This window comes from Pan troglodytes, chromosome 10, assembly GCF_028858775.2.
Source record: "Pan troglodytes isolate AG18354 chromosome 10, NHGRI_mPanTro3-v2.0_pri, whole genome shotgun sequence".
Taxonomy (NCBI): Eukaryota; Metazoa; Chordata; class Mammalia; order Primates; family Hominidae; genus Pan; species Pan troglodytes.
The window spans coordinates 103,387,138-103,407,204 of record NC_072408.2 but is presented as its reverse complement, the minus strand read 5'-3'; the positions used below and the strand labels follow the sequence as shown (position 1 = coordinate 103,407,204).

At 36.3% G+C, this 20,067-nt stretch overlaps 1 protein-coding gene across 2 annotated transcripts in view; it reads right to left on the bottom strand.

The window, feature by feature from the left end:
* The window catches only part of CFAP54 (cilia and flagella associated protein 54), a 389,038-nt gene that overhangs the window by 304,085 nt on the left and 64,886 nt on the right, over positions 1–20,067 (bottom strand). For both annotated transcript variants that reach the window (XM_024348012.3, XM_024348013.3), the window contains 3 exons: positions 19,744–19,870; positions 10,032–10,118; positions 9,821–9,942 (listed from right to left, as the gene is read on the bottom strand). In XM_024348012.3, coding sequence (XP_024203780.3) covers positions 9,821–9,942; positions 10,032–10,118; positions 19,744–19,870 — 336 coding nt within the window. The remainder of the gene's footprint in view (positions 1–9,820; positions 9,943–10,031; positions 10,119–19,743; positions 19,871–20,067) is intronic.

The following is a 20,067-nucleotide window of genomic DNA, read 5'->3' as shown; positions in this document are numbered from 1 at the left end:
AACATTCATTACAGATTTTTTAAGTCAATAAATTAGAAAAGCTCTTTTTAGCATTATTTAAAAATATTAATTTTAGCCAATAACCAAAATATTACTAGCACAAAATAGCACTCTTAGTGCTAAGAGTGAAGCACTAATAGAATTATCAATAAAAGCCAGAAAGAATGCCACTATTCCATTTTATTCTGGAAGTTCTAGTTAATTCAACAAACATAAGAGAAGAGATCCTGGAAATGAAAAGATAATATGTCTCTCTACCAAATTTCAAATGTATTTCATTCTGACAGAAAAAAACCTGTGCTGTTTCTCCTACAGAAGACATGTTGAGGTTGAAGTTTCCATTTGGAAACCTGAGCCTCAAGCTCAAAAGGGTAGGTAAAAAACTGGAGATAGGATCTGAGTACGCGTTGGAGTCATATTTAAAGCTGAGTGAGGAAACCAGCTCCCTGTAGGAGCAGAGATTATAAAACTATAACATCATATATTTTTTCTAAAATAATGAAGCTTGGTCGAAATTGAGATCAGAATTAACTTCTCATTTTTCTTTTTTATTGGAAATGGTTGACGTTAAGGTCTAAAATCATTAATCATGATTAAATTGTATCCACGATGATGAATAGTTTTTTAATTCCACTTGTTCGGTGCCAGGAGGACTTGAGAAATGTTTCTGCATATGCAGGCCAAGAATCTTAGGCATCTGCAAAGACAATCATTCCTTCGTATGGGAAGGGAAGTGTTACATGGTAACCATGTTTCTAGAGCCTGCATACCAGTCCTTCCGTATTTAGACCTAAAAGCTAATTTATATACACATATGAGGTATCAGTGTAACTGTTTGAATCACTGAATGAATGAATCAAGGAGATAGGATGACATCTGTCTCCTCCATTGCCTCCACTTTTTCACTCATTCAACCAAACTAATTTTTAAAAATTATAACAAATGGATGGACAAAAGGGTCAGGGCTAGATGGTGAGGGAGCAATGTCATAAAAAGCCATAAAAGAGCCAGTGAGGCCCAGAGCACACAATCAGCACAGGGCTGGGCAGAGGCTCATTCCCTCTTCACCCTCTTCCACAGACAACAGAGCAGCTTTGGCTCCCTGAGGGGACAAATGTACCACAGAACAGGACTCCCTTGAAGGGCAACAAAAGGTGAGAGCCTTGATGAGGAAGAGGCCAGAGACAGAAAAGATAAGTGGATTTCCCCAGGTAGCTGTGGAAAAACTTTGAGGGAAGAAAGTCCTACCTGAACATAAAGGAGATAAAACGCTATTATATTTTGAACATTAAACATTAATGTATCTTCATTCGTATTACAGGCTGTAGAGACCAAGATATTTCAGGTTACATAAGAACAGACAAAATCAGCCTAAGGAAAAATTATGTAACACAAGGAAAGGAGACCAATGCCCCCACTTCCCTTGGAAATTTGGAGACATATCCTTCCTCGGGATTATGTTTGGAGCCTGTAAAATATACCAGCGGCACTGGCCCACTGGCCCTTATATTCAAGCAGACTGCCTTTGACCCCCATCTCCACTGACCAGCCAGCCTTTCTGGGCTCCAAATTTGATCTCAAAATTTGCCTTGGTAGTTCCTGATTCAGTGAACCAATTGAACACTAGCACCTTCTGACTTAATTCTTGCATCTTCTTTCTGCACATCAATGAATCCAACTGAGGCAAAAAAAACTTTCTGTGTTCTGCCATGGCTATAACATAGACATTTCTCAACTGGGCTGTTGATCAGTATCATCTATGGAGTTTATTTAAAAATCAGAAGGGTCCATTTCTACCCCAAAATAGAAATCTCCAGGAGTGAAGCTTGAACATCTGTATTATTTACAAACACCAAGGATAATTCCAAAGTACAGCAAGAACTGGGAACCACAGATTCAGGTGAGTAAATCTCCTTTTCCCTCCTGCCTTTCTCCCAGTCTCTTTCTAGTCTCTTCAACCTCCAGTCTTCTAGTCCTTCAATGGCTCCTCTAATACTTGCCAGATAAAGTGCAAACTTTTCCAAAGCCCTTTTCATTCTGATCATGACTACATTTTCTAGCCTTATCCCCCTTTCTACTCTTTCCCTCTCTCATACCTACCTCTCTGTTCAACCTAACCTCTGAAACCATAAAAAAAAAAATCACTCATTCCCTAAATTGCTGTTATTTCACGCCTCAGAATTGCCCACGCATTTCATTCTTTCTGGAGCATCTCACGTCCTCTTCTCTGTTTTAAGATCCACACAAATATCACCTCCTCTGACATCTTCCAAGATAGCCCATGTATTTAAATAAGCCATTTCCTTCATTACATAGTATCTTTATTTTAGCAGGTATTATATAATATGTTACCTCTGCACTTGACTGTCCACACCCTCTAAACGCTGGTCTTGGCAGGAAGGACAGTGCTTTATCTCTTTAAGTTCAATCAATGTGTTTGGAATATAAGACACACAAAATTATGAAAGAAAAGGGTAATCTTTATTACAGTGTCTTTTAAGATGGCATATTTAAAATGTTCTGATTGGCTCTTGATCAATTTTAACTTTAGACCCCTAACTCAGATCCCATGGCCCAATTTGAAATAGGTTAACAGAAGTATTAAAGTTTTAAGTGAACGGTGACAAAAGAAAAGTTTATAACAAAGCCCTTGATTTAGGTAAATCAGATAAATTCCATAATAGAATTCAGGGCAAACCCTAATGCTAGTTAAAAACTAGAATCCTAATTTAAGGCAGCCAATTCATTGAGCTGCTAATAAGATTTTGTTTATGAGAAAGTGCCTGGGGCTTTTTAAAGGGGTTCTTCAACTAGAAAAAGGGAAGTAACATCAGAAAATCCCCCAAAAAAAAATCAAGAAGGAAAAATTCCCATGAAACCAATACTACTTAGTCATGAGAAAGTGTTATCAATATGGACCTGAATGTTGTCTATAATAGCAGTGCTCTAGAACACCAACCTATTACAATTGCAAAACCTAGATAAACCATTCTCTAATCACAGGTCAAGAAGTAGACTTTCCATGACGTATCAATAATGAAAAATAACTATATCCTCACATCTTGTACCATCTACCACAGTGCCTAGCAAATTAGAAAGGTTCAGTAACTTTGAAAAAAGAAATAAGCCTTTACCTATCACGGGGACTCAGCCAAGGAATCTCGATGGAAAGGGACTTGCCCACCAACTCACAATAAAAATAAGCTCTAAGGTGTTCTTTCAATGGTGGTTTCCACTGCAATGTGCCACCAAAACCACAGTATTGAAGTCCAAAGTATTTTTGTCTGAATGTAAATTTCTCTGCGTATAGTTTCCCTTAGAGAAAATGAAACCTGCCTCTCTTCAGAAGTTACTCAATGCTTATGAGGACAGACAGATTGATGTTAAATACATTTGACACAGGCTTGACGCCCACAGTGCAGCAAAACACTAATGGAAAGATGCAATGGAATCTTGAGGGTGTGACTAAGACATATGTAATCAACTATCACAGGACTGGAATGATAAAGTACCATATTTCCTACGTATCTGGTAGACCTCCCTGAGGTATATTCTGGGTTCTCAACATTATAATGTACGTTGCAGAAAAAGATGAAAAGTAGATTAAGTCATATCCAAGAATCCTGAGAAGGAATATTGCTTAGAATAAAATATACAAGTAATAAGATAAATCTAAGAGAAAATACAGAAAGAAATGTGTAGTCTGATGGAGGAAAATATATATAAAGCACCAAAAAGTAGTTCAAACAGAATGTCTCAGAGTGCTTAAAGTGAAAGAGAAATAATAATAGTTCTGATATGACAAAACTGAATGAAAAGCAGAGTAATAATAATAATAATGGCTAACATTTATTGACTGCTTACTCTATTCCGAACACTAAGCATTTTATATGCATCATTACATTGAATCTTCCCAAGAATCCCTGTTTCACAGATGAAGAAATTGAATCTTAAGAGAGCATAAATAACTTGACAGGTCATACAGCTAATCACTGGTAGAACCAGAACTCTAATCCAAGATCCTTATACTCCTAACCACTATGCTATCTTGTCTTAATAAACTAAGTTAAAAGAAGTTTGGAAAGGCAACCTGGATTAAGTTTCCTATGCAATACCCTTAAATCACTTAAAAGAGAAAAAAAATCCAAAATGTAGATATGCTAAATATTCTGTTAGCAGTTTGAAGCCTGGGAGTCAAAACATGGCCTCATAAGAGGAGGGGTCAGAATTAGAAGTTGGCTCATTGATTTTAAAAAAAAAAAAGAAAAGAAAAAAAGACTTGAGCACACAATTACAAAGCGCTGAGGCTGGGCACAGTGGCTCATGCCTGTAGTCCCAGCACTTTGGGAGACTGAGGAAAGCGGACCGCTTGAACCCAGGATTTCGAGACCATGCTGGGCAACATGACAAAACCGCATCTTTACAAAAAAATACAAACAGCCAGGCATGGTAGCATGGGCCTGTGGTTCTAGCTACTCAGGAGGCTGAGGTAGGAGAATGGCTGAACCCAGGAGGTCGAGGCTGCAGTGAGCCATACACACCACTGCACTGCAGCCAGGCTGACAGAGCAAGACCCTGCCTCGTAAATAAATAAAAATAAAAATAAATTTTTAAAAGCCTATGTATATTCTTCCCCCCTAAAAAAAAATCAGATAGAATTGATTTGACTTGAAATGCTACAAAATAGGAAAAACAATTAAATCCAACTACTGCTAATATAGTTAATAGACTGGTATTTAGGGGATATCAAGAAATAAATTCAGGAAGTATTAAAGCCAGGGGTTATTAGAACTGCTAATACCCCTGAATTTCTTCGTTAGTTCTGGTCCAAAATGGTACCATAAATTAGATTCTGTGTTGATTATAAACAATAACCTGCTAAATCATAATGCTCCTTTGCTTAGAGTGGAATTTGGAATTGTTGAAATGATCTCAACTACAGATTTGTTTAGGTTCCTACAAATAGTACTAGAAGAAAACTAGATGAAACAACTGGGTTTCTTTGCAAGAGAAACAACTGGAAAACCTGGCTTGGACAAAAGTAGCCCCAGAGAGGAAGGAGGGTCTACGAAACACAGTTATAATGGTGTAATCAGAATACAGCTATGAGGATGAATGAATTGCCAACATTTCCTTAGAGAAGACAAACTTATTTTCCTAAGCAATAATTTTCTACATTAGGGTGTACAAAACTAAGGTCTTTTAGTCTTTGTATCCCTCTACTCAAGACTGGAAGGAGCAGTCAACTGGCCCAGCTGGCATCACTAGTTTTCCTCTTGAGGACCAGTCCCACCCGATTACATCTGATACGGAAAAAGAAATTCTCAAAAGATGAGTTTGGAAGGGGAAATGGATGCTGTACAGAAAACAACAGCATCCTCGAAACCGCCAACACTTGGATGGAGGAGCATTTCTGCCTCTTTCTATGAGAAATTACATCTACAAAGACACTGAATGTTCTGTTAGTGGACTAAGAGCAATGACATAAGCCCCATAATGAATACTATATTTGACCAGAAGTAGAAGATCAAGGACATCCAGTATGGATCCTAGGTGCAATCCTTTAATATAATCCTATGGAATAACATATAAAAAGCCAAAATGGACTTCCAGAGGTCAAATAACCAAGACAAGAAAATGGAAAAATGAATCCCCATAATTTAAAAAAAAGCCAGTCATCTCACTTGGAAAGCTAATGAGTTATTATCAAAGGTTTGTCCCTCATTTGTGGGAATAAATTGGTCCATCTTAATTGATTAGAAATAAAACAGACACCTGATGAGATTATCCAGATCCACAGAGTCAGAAAATTTCTGAAAAACAGAGACAGGATATGAATTATTTAAGAGTTCTAAAGAGACTCAGGCTTTTCAAACCTTTTTATGATATCAGGTGACACATCAATTACTGATTTGGGGATAATTTTATTACAAGATCATGATATTGTAAAACATTCTGTAACATACCCCAGTTGAGAATGATTGCCAAGGGAAATAAATGTATTTGTCTTCTTTAAAAAAGAAATAAAGTTTGGCAATTATTTGAGCCATAACATCATTGTTTAGGAGAGCACCCTGAGGACTGATCATTAAGCCTTAACACTTAGATAAAAAGCACCACTGAGGAGCAGACATGGCTACAGAAGATTTCAGGACTTCTAAATAAATATTCGACATGTTCCTCACTGGTGAAAATTCTTTAGAGGGCTCCTCATAAAAAATAGAGCCTCTTAATGCATCTCAAGAGTCTATCCTAATAGGACATTATACTCATAATTTTTTCTGGAATTAAAATAGTTTCACTTTTTAAAAAATAGAAGAAATTTTGTAAATTTTACATTTTTTAAAAAAGAAAACAATAAAAGAGCTGAGAAGATCTCTGAAAAAAAAATCGTCCGTGTATATTCTTCCCTCCCTAAAAAAAAAAAAAAAAAGCAAATAGAACTGATTTGACTTGAAATGCTACAAAATAGGAAAAATAATTAAATCCAATTACTGCTAACACAGTTAATAGACTGGTATTTAGGAGACATCAAGACATAAGTTTGGGAAATATTAAAGCCAAAATTCCTTAGAACTTCCAGTACCCCTGAGCTTCTTCATTTGTTCTGGTCCAAATGTTTGAGCCATAACATCATTGTTTAAGAGAGTACCCTAGGGATTGATCATTAAGCCTTAACACTTGGATAAAAACTACCACTGAGGAGCAGAGGTGGCCAAAGAAGATGTTCCTGCCCACACTGGAAACTTGAGACATCCAGGTATCTCGGTCCCGGTATGTTCCCTGGTCTCAGTGGCGGGAGGCAGACACATACAGGGGAACCGGCACACTATGGCAGTAAAAAGACCAGATTCAGTCATCATAAAACAAGAGGAAACCTCTCTTCAGGCTCTAAGAAGACCCAAGATAAGTAGTAAGACCAATATTTCTAAAATAAAGATAAGGTTTATTTGCCATAAAAATCGGACTGAAGTACCAATGTCCTCCAAGCACTAGACAATAGCAAACAGCCATGGAAGCATCAGCTGAGAAAATGTATCTGAACACACCCCCGAAGTCTTCCAACAAAGACCAGACACCACTTGGCCTTGTGATCTCAGACCACCCAACACCACCATCCAACTTCCTCATTCAAATTCTGGAAATTCAAATTTAACCAGGCTCTTCCCTAATACTCCCAGGACAAACTGCCTCACCTTGAACATTGATAGCATCTGTCCATCCAAAATTCTTAGCTTGGCGAAAAATACTTCTTATGAACACATCTTTACTTCCTCTCTGGTCTCCCGTGCTACTATCCTCTCCCCCACCCAACTCCTACCCTTATAGCATCTAAGCTTCTGTCTCACAGAATGACCTGTAGAACTACAAGCACTCTATGACATTTCTCGCCTTGGGACCTTGGCACATTTGTTCTCTCTGCCTGAAATGTCCTTTCTACTGTTTGCGCTCCTGTTTCTCTGGCTCTTTCAGTATTCAAATTCAAGCCATCTGTCTTTCAGCATTCAACTTCACGTGATTTCTCTTGGATGTTTCCTTAAACATTCCCCACTATTGAGTTAGGTACTCCCCTGTTAATTTTCCCTAGCCCTCTTGCAATTAAAGCATATATTTACTTGTCTATGTTTCCACAGACTGGATTTTTATATGAATAAATCCAGGGACCACAAAGGCAGAACCACAAAAAGAAGGTAAATCAATCAATATTTGTTGAATAAATAAAAGATTCCCCCCTTCTATACTCAGCATACTACCAGGCACATAGTGAACTTCCAATACATAATTGCGAAATGGATCAAAATTATTTGTTAGATGGATGAATAGATTGACAGATAACAAGTAAGTGCTACATACCAGGAATCTTGAATTTCAGTATTCTACTTTCTAACCTCAAACACCTATCCTTCTAGCTCCCTCAGACCCTCATTTTCTGGTCCTTGACCTGACCTCATAAAGATGTCCAGTCTCTTGATATTTCCATAGACACCAAGTCTTTAAATGCCTTCATGCCTTCCCTCCCTACTCAATCTGTATCCACATTTTTAAAGCCATAAACTTTTAACTCATACCTTCATTTTTAAAAAAAAAAAAAATCTAATCCTCCACAAATGTCTGCTGTCACAAATATTCTGCTGTCATTAAGAACACCACATCAGGATAATGTCATACCACCATGCGGATCAAGATGTCTAAAAATTCATGGTCTCCAACTTCAGCTAGAACTTGGTGATGCTGGCCAGTCCCTTTACTTGGAGTCAACTCCCTCATCCATTCCTCCCCACTCTCCACATTATCTTTACTTTCCCAGTTCAATTTTCCACCCTCATGCTCCATTGATGGCAGATATCCTTGCCTTCGACTGCATCCGACAGAGGAAAGAAGGTGTATTAGTTTGTTCTCACACTGCTAATAAAGACATACCCGAGACTGGGTAATTTATAAAGAAAAGAGATTTAAAAGAGACTCACAGTTTTGCATGGCTGGGTAGGCCTTGGGAAACTTACAATCATGGCAGAAGAGGAAGCAAACACATGCTTCTTCACATGTCAGCAGGAGAGAGAAGAATGAGTGCCCAGTAAAGGGGCAAGCCTTTTATTAAACTATCAGATCTCGTGAGAACTAACTCATTTTCATGAGAACAGGATGGAGGAAACCTCCCCCGTGATTCAATTATCTCCACCTGGTCCCTCCCACAACACATAGGGATTATGGGAACTACAATTTAAGATGAGATTTGGGTAGGGACACAGTCAAAGCATATCAAAAGGCATCAACTCAACTCCCTGCCTTCACACCAACACACTTTTCTTATCTACATCTGTCTGTTCCTCCTTCCCTTCTGTATCAAAAGATGAGGTGTCTGCCCTGCAGCCCACCCATCATTGAAGATGAATCCCTTTATCTGTGCTTTCAAAATCATCCTCTATAGGCCTTGACTCTGTGTATTAACCTTTCCCTCTTATTATCTTCAATTTCTCTTTGTTCTGGCACTTCATTTTTAGCATACTATTATGCTAAATTTTCTCATTAAACCCCTTTAGCTCCATATCCCCCTCCTAGCTTTGACCTACTTTTTTCCTTCTCTTATCAGCCAAGACATAGCATTATTCTGTACATCTTCATACATCATTCACTCAGCCAATGCCAGCATACTAAGGGTCTGACTCTACCAAAAAAAAATTTTTTTAATATTCTGGCATGGTGGCATGTCTGTAGTCCCACCCACCGGAAGGCTGAGGTGGTAGGACCATTTAAACCCAGGAGTTCAAAGCTGCAGTGATCTAGGACTGCGCCACTGCATTCCAGCCTAGTTGACAGAGTGAGACCCTGTCTCAAAAAATAAACACATAAAATCAACATATAATGAATTAGCAAGAAGGCAGAAGAATTTCCAGGCCAGAGTGAGACCTGATTAAAAATATCAACAAGGGGATTGGTCCATAAATTAGCAGTATCTATCTAAGAGAGAAGGTACCTCAGCCAATGGACTTTAAGAATTTTAATTCCATTGTAAAGAATACATTAAGCTGGTAAAGTGTCACTCCAATTCTATAATTTCCCTCATTTTGAGTCCTTCTGATTTTATTTGTCTTCTCATGTAGATTGCATGAAGTTCTGATAAAAAGAGAATCTCTCATTTCAGAATTCAGAACTGGAGGTACGAATTAGTTCCCCTGGTCAGGATGAATTATATATAGTGAATCTGAAAGTTCATAATTAAATGTTAAGGGCAACACATTATTTTTAATAAAGGAAATGAATCATTCATTTTAACAGAAATTTTATGTCAGGATTAAAAGAAGAAATGAAATACTGTTACCATCAAAAGTTCCCATGAAGATGTAGAAGTTGCATCTTTCTCAAATATTAAAAGAGCTTTCTGCATTAAGTAAATTGCTTTGGATAATGTATTCTTCTTTATTTTATTCATTATATTTAATTCTATAAAAACAAACATTTTACCAAAAAGGTGAGATTAAAAACTATCTTCCAAATTTTTTGGAAACACCAGTTATCCCAATTTTAATTACCTGTAAAACAATCAGTGCTTCCAGATTGTTTTAACTTTTCCGGACCCTTGGTAGAAATATCTTTGCTAACAGTTGGAGTCTGCAAAACTGAAGAAGAAGACGACTGTCATAACAATTAAGTATGTATCCAAGACAGGAAATATTTTTTAAATACTAAGGAGTAACTATTCATAAAGCTACTGCTTCCTCTGTCATGTCATTTTTTTCATTAATAGATAAAAATTCATATAAATCTACTTTAATGCAGTTTTATCAAATCCTCTTTTATTTGCCACTGTATACCTCAGGACAGAAGAAATTCCAAATTATAAAAATATTTGATTTTCTATCTCATCTTGAATAAAGTCATCCTGAGGATTGATAGAATCCAACCTACTTCTGTTGACTTTACCTTTTCACAGAAGTACAGATGGCAAGTCCTGATACCAATACCAATAAGCTGTCAAACTCTGTCCTCAACACCCCTTCTAGAAAAACTGTTTCATCCAAGGTCCCTTTAAGAGCTCTGGGTACCACACGAAGACCTCCACTCTCTTCCAGCTGTGGCTGATGAAATCAGAGCCTCTCTCAAGATTTTGAACTAAAACATGAACTTGCCAGTTGTTGATACTGGTATACAATTGGGACTGACCATCATGGTGGTTCAGTAAAGACAGGAATGTGGATGAGGGGAAAAAAGGATACAACTATATACAACTATACTAGCCCAGGGAGATGGAAACTGTAGCACTGATTCTTGATTTTCAGGTCTGGTCCTTAAGAGACCTGGTAATATTTTGGTCCTTGGAGATATGCGAGGGTAGCTATAGTAACCTTACAATAAACCCCTTTTACTGAGTTTTAATTATTTGTGCTAATGCACATGAGCCACCATGTGATGGTAATTGATTCATGAAAAGATGTTAACATACACCATTGAAGAATAGAAGGCATCTGCAGTGGCAAAGGGTAAGGAAACATCTGCATGGAGATAGCAATGCAGAGCAGAAAATAGTGCATCATTCTCTCAATACCAAGGATATTATAAATGCTAATTAAGCTTTCCTGATTATAATCGTTGGAGATAAGAAGGATGAGACTGCAAAAAAATTCTGAATGCCAGATACAGATGCATCATATTTATGTCATGGACATCAACAGGCAACCGTTATTGAATAAGAATGCTAATGTAGGGAACATCAGTCTGGCAACAGCATGCTAAAGAAAGACAAGGTAGGGGAACAAAGTGATCAGCTGTGCTAGGATGGCAATTCAATAAAGCCAAGAAAAAAATCAAGGAAACCCAGAGATATTGCAAGGAAATAATAACTAATTCCATTTACATTTGAACTCAAGTCTTGCATCAATATCTTTAAGTGGTCTATGATCAAAACTCATTTGGTCTTCAAAGATTTATGGATGACAATTAGAGGACGAGGTATTAGGAACTCCATGAGTTAAAAAAAAACTCTAATCCTCCACTAAAGGAAATAATACAGTTACTATGTGAGAATCATGGGCTAGTTTCTTAAAACCTGACACAAAAATTCTATTTACATTTTGAAACATATTTCTGAACCAAATATTTTCAGCCCAAAACATGTTCAAGGTTATTATGCTAAGTAATTCATTTATGTATTAGAAAAAACTTTATCAAATTTTCAATTTATACATGATGACACAGAGATATTTTAATTATTACTTGCTTCCCTCTACACCCAGCAGGTCATAGGAGAAGTAGTTTTTGAAACTATGTAAATGTTTAAAATAAAATGTAAAAAGATGAAGAGTATAAAAAAATAAAAGGATGGGGAAAAAAGGAAATTTTATATAAACAGAATACAGGCAGGGCATAGTGGCTCACACCTGTAATCCCAGCACTTTGGGAAGCCAAGGTGGGCAGATCGTTTGAGGTCAGGAGTTCTGAGACAAGCCTGGCCAACATGGCAAAACCCCATCTCTACTAAAAAAAATACAAAAATTAGCCAGGTGTGGTGGCACATGCCTGTAGTCCCAGCTACTTGAGAGGCTGAGGCAGGAGAATCACTTGAACCTCGGAGGCAGAGGTTCCAGTGAGCTGAGATAACGTCACTGCACTCCAGCCTAGGTGACAGAGGGAGACTGTCTCAAAAAAAAAAAAAAAAGAATGCAAATACAAAAAAAGGGTCACAAGTATGTATCAAATTGAAAAAAAATTTAAAAATAGAATTCAAGTAAATTTGGACACAGTTCTCTGATGTATGACATTTTCTAGAGACAAAATGAACCGCAAAGAAATCCTTAATTTACTTAGTAGGTTTTTAATAGTGGTATTGGTTTAATAATTTTGAAAGTAATTTGTTAATTTGCCAGGATAAAACAAACGAGTAATTACATTGATGTTGTTAGGAACCAGAACGCTCAATATGTGAGAAGGAAAATACAAAAATGGAGAAGGTGAGGAGAAACCCTTTAGTGTTAGGATTGGAGATATCTAACTTGTGGTCAGGTGCAGTGGCTCACACCTGTAATCCCAGCACTTTGGGAGGCCGAGGCAGGCAGATCACTTGAGGTCAGGAGTTCAAAACCAGCCCGGCCAACATGGTGAAACCCCATCTCCACTAAGAGTACAAAAATTAGCTGGGCATGTTGCCACATGCCTGTAGTCCCAGCTACTTGGGAAACTAAGACAGGAGAATTGCTTGAACCCAGGAGGCCGAGGTTGCAGTGAGCTGAGATCGCACCACTGGGTGATCGCACCACTCCAGCCTGGGTGACAGAGTAAGACTCCATCTCAAAAAAAAAAAAAAAAAAAGAACTTGTGATTTAAATATATATACGTGTGTGTGTGTGTGTGTGTGTGTGTGTGTATTTCTTAGCTCTATCTACTAAAAGGAGCCATTGACATCTCAATAGCAATGAGCACTCTTAGCTTACAGATCTTGGTTTCTAAATACCATTTCCTACCAAAAGGTACCAAATATCATTGGAAAAATAGCTTATTCCAGATCTGGGGGTAGAGAAAGCAAAAGATAGGTCAAGAATATTTTGTTGCACAGAAAGCAAAAAAAATCTCAAAGAATAATGGGGGCTGTATTAGTCTGTTTTCATGCTGCTGATAAAGACATACCTGAGACTGGGCAATTTATACAGAAAAAGGGGTTTAATGGACTTACAGTTCCATGTGGCTAATGAAGCCTCACAATCATGGCAGAAGGCAAAGAGGAACAAGTCACATCTCACATGGATGGCGGTAGGCAGAGAGAGAACTTGTGGAGGGGAACTCCTCTTATAAAACCATCAGATCTTGTGAGACTTATTCACTATCATGAGAACCGCATGGGAAAGACTTGCCCCCATTATTCAATTACCTCCAACCAGGTTGCTCCCACAACATGTGGGAATTCAAGATGAGATTTGGGTGGGGAAACAGCCAAACCAAATCAGGGACATATCAAAGGAACACAGGATCCAGTGTGAAGGACCTCCCTCCCACTGGCAAAATTTATGACTTTGAGCATCACAAAGAACAATGATGGCAAGTGACTTTAAAAGATTAGTAAAAAAGGAATCTGATCCATAGTGTTACTCAAAAAATTAAAAGAGGCAAAGCAGGGACAGCTCTTGTTTACAAAAGAATGTTACCAAATAAATCTAGAAGGAATAATTCAATTAGAAAATCATCACGTACAACCACTGTAATAATTAATTCACGAAGGATCACCAATGGAGGGAGTAAGACCATTGGGTGAAAGTCTGTTGGGGAACAGGATATTCATTCCTACATCACCAACAGCACCAATTACTTTTTCACTACAAAGGGGAGAGGGACATTGACAATGCAGAGATCTGGCAGACATCAGCTTAATAAAACGATAGCACTTTGCCTCACCAATAATAAAACAAATAGCTGATACGTGCAATCTAATGTGATACAATGGAATATAAACAGCATCACCTGCATGATCATGAGGAAACTACTAGGAAAGATCAGATTGTGGAACATGTCTTCAAAAATATCAATGTAATGAAAGAAAAAAAAGAAGTTGGAGGAGTTATTCTAGATTGAAGAAGAAAATGACAGCCAAATGCAGTAAGTGATTTTTGATTACTTCTTAGATCATTTTAAATAAAATCCATTTTCCCCAAAAAGGATATTTGGGAACAATTATGGCAATTTGAAAATTAGATGCATAATAGAGCATGTTCTCAGACATATGTGAGAGCTATAAATAATAGTTTACCTCATGGAGGTAGAGAGTCGAATGATGGTTAACAGAGGCTGGGAAGGGATTGGGGGTAGGGGGATAACCAGAGATTGGTTAATGAGTACAAACATATTGTTAGATAGAAGAAAGAAGTTCCAGTGTTCAATAGGACAATAGGGTGGCTATAGTTAACAATAATTTATTATACATTTCAAAATAGCTAGAAGATTTGAGATTTTCTCAACACAAATAACTGATAAATGTTTGAGATGATGAATATCCTAATTACCCTGGGTTGAGTTTTGTACATTGTATGCACGTGTTAAAATATTGCATGTACCCCACAAATATGTACAATTATTATATACCAATTAAAAATGTAAAACTATAAAACATTTAGAAGAAAACATAAGAAAATCTTCATGATCTGGGGTTAGGTAAGGAGTTCTTAGACGAGACACCAAAATCACATTACATAAAAGTAAATAAATGATCAATTGGATGCTAAAAAATAATTGACTATATAATCAATAATATTATTATATCAGTGTTACCTTTCTTCAGAGTGATAATGGTATTATGGTTATTTGAGAGAATGTCCTCATTATTAGGTGACAAATGCTACAGTTTTCAGGGGTAAAATATATCATAATGTCTGCAACTTCTCAGCCTATGGATATGTGCATGTATATGTAAATATCTCTACACATACATAATATGATATTGATATAATAGGTATATACATCTACAGATGTATATACATAGATGTATAAATATACGTATTTATATGTGCATGTAAAGAGAAAGACAGTAAACGTGGCAAAATGGTCCTGATTGGTGGATTTAGGTGAAGGTTATGTGGATAGTCACTACACTATTCTTTCAACTTTCTGAAGGCTCAAAAATTGTTAAATAAAAAGTTGGAGGGAACAGTTACCACAGTTAACTTTTTAATTTTTAACTTTTATGGGTACATAGTAGGTGTATATATTTATGGGGTACATGAGATGTTTTGATACAGATATGCAATGCATAATAATCACATCATGGAAAATGGGGTATCCATCCCCTCAAGCATTTATCCTTTGTATTACAAACAATTCAAGTATACTCTTCTAGTTATTTTTAAATGTATAATTAAATTTTTTTTTGAGATGGAGCCTCGCCCTGTCACCCAGGCTGGAGTGCAGTGGCGTGATCCTGGCTCACTGCAACCTCCGCCTCCCAGGTTCAAGCTATTCTCCTGCCTCAGCCTCCCAAGTAGCTGGGATTACAGGCATGCACCACCACGCTCAGCTGATTTTTGTATTTTTAGTAGAGACTGGGTTTCACCATGTTGGCCAGGCTGATCTCAAACTCCTGACCTCAAGTGATCCACCCACCTCTGACTCCCAGAGTGCTGGGATTACCAGCATGAGCCACAGTGCCCAGCCTTACTTCGCTGATTGTATCCTTTGCTGTGCAGAAGCTTTTTAACTTGATATGATCCTATTTGTCCATTTTGCTTTGGTTGCCTGTTCTTAAGGGGTATTGCTCAAGAAATTTTTGCCCAGACCAATGTCCTGGAGATTTTCCCCAATGGTATCTTGGAGTAGTTTTATAGTTTGAGGTCTTAGATTTAAGTCTTTAATCTATTTTGATTTGATTTTTGTATATGGTGAGAGAGAGAGGGGTCTAGTTTCATTCTTTTGCATATGAATATCCAGTTTTCCCACCATCATTTATTGAAAAGACTGTCTTTTCTCCAGTGTATGTTTGTCAAAATGAGTTCACTGTAGGTGTGTGAATTTGTTTCTTGGTTCTCTATTTTGTTCTATTGGTCTATGTGACTGTTTTTATGCCAGTACCACGCTGCTTTGGTTACTATAGCTCTGTAGTATAATTTGAAGTCAGGTAATGTGATTCCTCCAGTAAAGTTGTATCCTGCAACTTTACTTAATTTGTTTATCAGTTCTAATCGTTTTTTGTGGAGTCTTTGGGGTTTTCCAAATATAAGATAGTTATCATCTGCAAACAAGGATTATCTGACTTTCCAGTGTGGATGCCCCTTCTTTCTTTCTCTTGTCTGATTGCTCTAGCTAGGACTTCCAGTACTATGTTGAATGTTAATTCTTTTGTCAACCTGGGAAAATTTTCAATTTTTAAATTACCTTTGAATATTTTATTTTATAAATACAAAAATATATTTATCATGTATGTATGTTTTAAATCACATTAATATCATGAACACATGTAAACCACCACCCAGCACCAGAACTGGAACATTAGCAGTAACTTACATCTACCTATATGCTTTTCCTTCCTACGCCATCTCCCTGCCACCTCCACAAAGGAACCACTGTCCTAAACTCAAGGTCATTCTTTTTAATTTTATAGATAGAGAGTGTCAATAAAATCTGGAAATGCAGATGAGTTATACATAATGTCTTCAAAGGACATATGTCTATGTTTCCAGACTTTATGGACTACCTGCGTACCTGATAACTACAGTTTTCCTTATATGATAAATTTATGTATATGCAGGTCACTTTTTAATATACAGTTTTATCAATTATTATGTTACTTATATATAATATATAATAAGCCTTAAGAATCCCAAGGTTTCATTTTTGAGCTTGATTTAAAACATCCTACTGAATGTAGTCTTTCATTTTATTTTTTTCTGACCCCATCCTCCCATCACACTGAATGTAGTCTTTTAAAACTTACTGTTTTAAAACAAAAATTATGTTTCTAGAATTCATCCACATTGGTCATTTTCATTGCCATGTGATATTCCCTTACATGAATATATCACAGTTTCTTTATCAATTCTCTATTAATGGACACTTGGGTTGTTTCCAGTTTTTTACTATTATGAACACTGCTTCTACAAGCATCCTTCTATCTGTAGTTGGTGTACATGTTCAAGAAATTTTACAGGGTATGTACCTATGAGTGACATTGCTGGGTCATAATTTAGATTAATGTTTAACTTTACAAAATAATTATATTGGCCATAACTTCTTCCTTTTCTATGAAGTTCTCCTTGTTTCTTTTGCTTATTGTCTTATTATTTGTCTTATTACTGATGTTTTGGAATTTTTGTACATTGTTCATACTAATCGTTAGTAAATTGCCACTACACAAAGAGATGGCATGAGAAGGAAGATTCAATTGGTCATCGTTGCCTTTGAAGATAGAAGGTGGTCATGAGCCAAAGAGTGCAGGTAGCCTCTAGAAGCTGGAAAAGACAAGGAAACAAGTTCTCCCCTAGAACCTCCAGAAAGGAATACAGCTCGGTTGACACCTTGATTTTATTATTATTTAACTTTCGCTTTAAGTTCGGGGGTACATGTGCAGGTTTGTTGCATAGGTAAACTCATGTCATGGGAGTTTGTTATACAGATTATTTTGTTACCCAGGTATTAAGCCTAGTACCATTAGTTATTTTTCCAGACCTTCTCCCTCATCCCACCCTCCACCCTCAGAAAGGCCCCAGTGTCTATTGTTCCCCTCTATGTGTCCACGTGTTCTTATCATTTAGCTCTCGCTTATAAGTGACAACATGCAGTATTTGGTTTTCTATCCCTGCGTTAGTTTGCTAAGGATAATAGCCTCCAGCTCCATCCATGTTCCTGCAAAGGATATGATCTTGTTCCTTTTTACAGCTGCATAGTATTCTATAGTGTGTATTTACCACGTTTTCTTTATCCAGTCTACCATTGACGGGCATTTAGGTTAATTCCATGTCTTTGCTATTGTGAATAGTGCTGCAATGAACATACATGTGCATGTGACACCTTGATTTTGGCTCAGTGAGCTGCAGTTCAGGTTTCTGACTCCAGAACTGTAAGATAACATATTTGTGTGGTTTCAATGCACTCAAGTTTGTAGTAATTTGTTACAGCAATAATGGCAAACTAATACAATTGTGAAAAATGTATGGGGGATTTGGAAGGGAAAAGTAAAAGCATTTAATTTGAAAAAAAAAGAAAAGAAATATAAATTGCAAATATTTCTCCTAGGTGTGGTGTGGTTTTGGGGGTTTATTTATTTATTTATTTTTGCTTTCCTTACCTTTAAAATTTTTTAATGATGAGAATTTATTTATATTAATGCAGCCAAATGTATTAATGTATTCATTTTTTTCTTTTAGGATCAGCACTTTTTGAATCTTGTTTAAGAAGATCTTCCCTACTCCAAGCTTAGTAATATATTCTACCATATCTTCTTCTAAAAGTTTTTAAGATTTTTTTTTTACATTTAACTCTTTGGTGCATCCGGAAGATATTTTTGTGTATGGGAAGGTAAGAAATGTAATTTGGTTTTATCCATATGGATATCCAATTATCCAATGAATATGAGGTATTCTAGCACTTTGAAATAAATCTTGACTTATGTTAGAGCGAGATCCCCTACACTCACCTGATTTTTTTTCCTTCAGGAATGTCTTAGCTATTTATGTCTTCTACCTACATTTTGTAAAAAGATTGTAAAGGTCTACCCAAAAAAATTCTACTGGAATTTTTATTGAAATTGCATTGAGTCTATAGATCTATTTGAATAAAACTGAAATCAGAATAATCTTTCTGATTATTTGGTCTTCTTATCAATAAACACAATCTACCTTCATTTATATAGTTCTTTAACATTTTTCAGTAAAGTCTTATAATTTTTTGCATACTTGTAGCTCTTTGGTTAGATTGAAACCCTTGGTACCTTACAGGTTTTTTTGATATAAAAATGATATCTTTTTATTATATTTGCTAACTGCTGTTGTATAGAAATATAATTACATATTATATATTATATATTATTATTATTATATATACTGATAGATTATTTTGCATTTTCTAGGTAGACGATCATATAATCTGGAAAGAACAGTTTTGTTTCTTCTTTTCCAATCCTTATATCTTTATTTTTCTTATCTTCTTGCATTGGCTAGAATTCTCAGTATAAATATTTTTTTCATCTTCCTGCACTAATCAGCAGTGTGTCTACACTGCTCACTCTTAAATTAACCAGCATTTGAATAAATCTATTTAGCTCTATATACAATATGATTTGAATGCTTTACACGCCCCTTCCAGGAACTCATCTCTGACTTTCTTATTTGATATAGATATTTCTGTGTGCCCATAATACTCTGAGCCCACCCCTATTACAAAATGTATCAACCTCAACTGATATGGTTGGCTTACTCATCTAGAAGCTCAAAAGTAGACTGTCTTATTGGCACCTAGCCTAATACGATGCCTGGATTTTAGTAGGTACTCAATAAATGTTTGCTTGGTTGAATTAACAAAAAATAATTTACTATAACACAAATAAATATAATTAACTTTTTAAGAAGTTTACTAACTGATTTAATATGCAAAGTGTAAAGCAATAAGGAAAGATTTAATTATGTTTTTATTGATATTAATTAGGGAAGTAGAAAAAAATGAAATTTATCTGAAAACTTCAGTCAACAAGAACACAGTTTTCAACTTAAATTGATTCTGTACTGGAGTCTGGCTTAAAATTGATTCAGAATGGTTACCTGCTTTAGTGACTACTACCTTGCAATTTGTCCAGAAGCACAACAGCTATTCGATGCTGAGCTTGAATTAGTTCAAGATGCAAATCCATCATGAAACTATTTGAGGCAAGTGGTTTGTAAGTATCTCCATCTACATGGTGGGTACGCTTTGGTCCAACAGAGTTGAAATAAAAAGAAATATAGTTATCAAAACACACAAAAATAGCTGTATACTGTTATCACTCAAGTTATCATCATCTTATTTGTAACCATTACATTCTGCTCACTTCTCAGCCCTTTGCAGTTAGCTTAAACACTAATAAATATGCCCTTAGAATTCATCAGTGTCCTCTTCATTAACAAA